This window comes from Schistocerca cancellata, chromosome 6 (assembly GCF_023864275.1).
Source record: "Schistocerca cancellata isolate TAMUIC-IGC-003103 chromosome 6, iqSchCanc2.1, whole genome shotgun sequence".
NCBI classification, from domain to species: domain Eukaryota; kingdom Metazoa; phylum Arthropoda; class Insecta; order Orthoptera; family Acrididae; genus Schistocerca; species Schistocerca cancellata.
The window spans coordinates 268048196-268051831 of record NC_064631.1 but is presented as its reverse complement, the minus strand read 5'-3'; the positions used below and the strand labels follow the sequence as shown (position 1 = coordinate 268051831).

At 41.7% G+C, this 3636-nt stretch overlaps 1 protein-coding gene across 1 annotated transcript; it reads right to left on the bottom strand.

The window, feature by feature from the left end:
• Positions 1-378: 378 nt before the first annotated feature.
• On the bottom strand, positions 379-3408 carry LOC126190649 (ejaculatory bulb-specific protein 3-like). Its single transcript, XM_049931070.1, has 2 exons — positions 3175-3408; positions 379-633 (listed from the first exon to the last, which is right to left on the bottom strand). Exons 1-2 carry the CDS (start codon positions 3368-3370, stop codon positions 443-445), a joined length of 387 nt encoding a protein of 128 aa, XP_049787027.1. The 5' UTR covers positions 3371-3408; the 3' UTR covers positions 379-442.
• Between the last annotated feature and the right edge of the window lie 228 nt (positions 3409-3636).

Below are 3636 nucleotides of genomic sequence, written 5' to 3'. Positions count from 1 at the left end.
ATATAATGTGCTTGCCTCTAAACTTATCTTGAAAATTTATGATAACGAATCTTTCCAATCTGAAAAAAAAAGTCTATGTCGTGCATCCACGTAGTTTCACACATTAACTAAATTTATAATTCATGTGTCTCATGAAATACACAAGGTAGAGAAATTGTATCTTAAAAGCATTTGCTTAGGATGACAATAATTGTACCGTTGATGAAAACTGTGTTATTTGTCTAGTCATATAACTAAAAAGTTGTAGTGGTTCAATGAGATACCACCCAGCAATCAACAGGGGCTTTCAAAAATGAATGACGTTGCTTAAACGGATTTTTAAATATCAATATAATTTATATTCTGATAACAAATTTACATTTTGAAAGACAATGCAGGTAGTTACAGAACATAGTTTATTTCGACAGAACATTTATACAACAGAGACGGGGGAGTACAGCCTTTATTCGTGGAGCTCCTTCTCCTTGTCCTCGTACTTCTTGCTGTAGGTGCCGTCGGGGTCGTACTTGGCCTTGAGCTGCGCCCAGACGTCGGGCTTGTGGTTGATGAGGTGCTTCAGCACCTTCTTGGTGCCCTCCTTCTGCTTCTCGTTGCACTTGGCGCACTCGTTGCTCAGCGCGTCAGGAATGACACCTGCAAGCAGAAAAACGTACGAGTATTAGTAAACCTGGGCCACATCATGTGTGAAGCACAGCCTGGAATACCCGTCAGTGAATAAAATTCTTTGTGCTCAGAGTTTGCTTAGAAGACTGCTACTATTACAGACCGCTGTGGAAACTACTATCGTTCCTTAATTCTTAAGTAATGATCGCTTTGTTTTAGGAACTTGACATCTGAAAGGCATAACATGAACTAAAAGTCGGTTATCATCTCGTTGCAAACTTCCAAGGTACTGATGTCCGTTGCTCAGTCAACAAGTGCACGTATGAGCACAACACAAGCTCACAAGCTTAGATTAAGTAATAATACTGATCATATCCCATATTATAGGTAGCACATAAACAATAATTAATGCGTTGCGAAGTCAAGGAGTCCAATTATGATTGTGAAATTCTAACAACGATTTATAAAGGGTATCCCATAAAACGTGTTTAAGTTGCAGCAGACTTATTTTCTACCTATTGGGCTCATAATATTTCAATCTTTTTAGTTGAGAAATTAGAATGATATGGAGTAATTGTAACATAACAAAAAACACCATTATCTACTGTGATATTTACTGTAGTATGTATTAATCGTATTTCATTCTTTCGTTGTATAGTTTTTTATTATTGGACTACAGTGATATACAAGGCGGCCAGAAACCGTCTGTAAAGCTGCATGGGTGTTGCGGGTTACTTTGTACTGAGAAATAATTGTTAAGCAAAAATGGGATACGCTGTATCGTTTCAGAGTTCATTAGCACGGAAGTTAGCTAGTTAGGGTGCTGGGCGCGCAAATTCAAGTGACTCGCCAGAGACGGTGTCGTCACACGTGTTCTTCGTATGGTTTTCTAAAACCAAATAAGGGAGCGATACAAGAAACTGGACATGGATGGGAGCGAGGTGGAGCCCGAGCCAAAGGATGAGCAGTACCGTGCGCTATTATCTACTCTATGAGAACCGCTGACTATCCCTAAGAGCTTTTCAGACTGTATATTTCTGAAACTAGATGAAGATATTTATATTGAAGCAGTGTAATTGCTACTGACACCAAATTTATTCTCTACTGTGCACTGGACAGGATTAAATTTGCCACTGAGGTTTAACACTGCGATTATGGTATTAACGCACGAAAGCTAGGACATCATTTACAAGCTCAACCGCCTGTAATATCGCTGATAAAAATCCAACACTGAAGCTGCTTTCAGTATGACAGTAATCTCTGTGATACTGCTTCCTCTGTTTGTACACAGTGAAAAACTAATTTACTTCTTCTTTAATTTAGTTACCAGACTGTCGTCTGATACATCAAAGTCCCCCATATCCATCTATCCTTAACAGTTGTCTCATTTCTCCCTATGCCCCAAATCTAGAGGACTAAGAAATTTCTGCTAGGAGTTGCAACAAATTTTTATTGCTTCTCCCTCATCTAGCTACAGACTATTTACTTTTTGGCGCCTTGTTACACGTCACATGGTAACAATGTGTGTAAATAATTTCCACAGACATCTTTCCTAGCAAATGCCCTTAAACATCTTTTCGTCTTTTACCTCTGCTGTATGGTAATTGAACTGAGAAGCTAAGTTAGACTTCAGCACAGGCGGAAATATATAGATGTGAAACGAGCTTTGGCGTGTAGTAATGGAGGAGTGCAGGAGTGCTGCTCATTACTCTGTATATCTCTTCGATAAAATTTGAAGGAACGTGAGGATATTTACAAATAGTGCTATTATATGTAGGAAACTTGTGACGCCTAGAAACTGCACCAAAACGCAGGAGGACCGACGCTTGGTGCAGCACTGACAGTGTATAAATTAACGCAGTGCGGAGAAGTAGGCGCGAAAGTCCAATACTGTTTGGTTATAGTAACAATGCCAAATCAATAAAAACCGGAAAAGTCTCGGAGCATCTGTGCTGAGCGACCAGAAGTGGAACGATCATATCAGACGAGTTGTAAGAACGACAGGCGACAGACTGCGTTTCGATGGAAGAACCCTAGCGAGATGTAGTTCATCTACGAAGGTATAATCATACGACAGACGACCGAGGCTGAGTATTGTTCGGCAGCCCCTTTCCTTACCAGACGGGGTTAAAAGAGGAGGTTCAGCATGAATTGTCATGTTTTTGTTTACTTAGAAAGTAACTGAGCTGCTCAATAAACCTCAATAACAGACACCTCGAGAGACGCGATGTGCCTCAGAGAAGGAAATAAAGAACTAAAAGGGGAACAATAACGCAATATATAGACGTGATAAAATGAATGTGGTGGTTCAATGACACCTAGTGTAAACAGAACATGAAAGGAGGAAGTTATAGTGGTACTGAAGCTCCTTCCGCCACACATCGTGATGTTACGTGCTTAGGATCGATTTAAACATTGATCTAGCTCCAGTTTTACATTGAAACTGGTTAGTATTAGAACTTCGCCCACAATAACTTCCATAGAGAAGGGCTTTTAGCGGATGTATGTATTTTATGAGGCTATAAAATAATGAATAGTAGGGAAAGTTGTTGCGAGAACCAGGCAACTTACTCTTGAGCTCCTTGCCATCGGCGGTGCAGTTGGATTCGTCGTCCTCCATCAAGCACTGGACGTACTTGTTGAGCAGGCGGTCGTTGGCGAGGATCTCGTCCAGGTTGACGTTGTCGTACTTGGTGGTGTACTTCTCCTCCGCGGCGGCGACCACAATGACGGCTAACGCCGAGACGAGTACCAGGGCGGCCTTCATGTCTGCTGGGAGGTGAGTCTGCGGTGCCGGGTTCACTGCTGATGCGGACACTCTCCTCCAGCGAGTATATATACAGCAAGCAGGGTCCCCCACCACGCGGCTGCTGACGTCATTGACGTCCCGGGAGGCGTTTTTGCTTCTCAAGCCTGGTGTGTTTTTCCATTTCGCTTTACAGGTAATTGTTTTACTCTCACGTGAGTTTTACGTAGCTAATATCCATATCGGTACGATATTACGATGCGTGTGTCATTCCGAATTACGATGCA

What these genes read in the sequence shown, in the direction of transcription:
- LOC126190649 (XM_049931070.1), bottom strand. Translation starts at nt 3,370, where the DNA reads ATGAAGGCCGCCCTGGTACTCGTCTCGGCGTTAGCCGTCATTGTGGTC. An exon ending in CGATGGCAAGGAGCTCAAGA is followed by an intron (nt 634 to 3,174) that starts GTAAGTTGCCTG and finishes TTCTGCTTGCAG; the next exon opens with GTGTCATTCCTGACGCGCTG.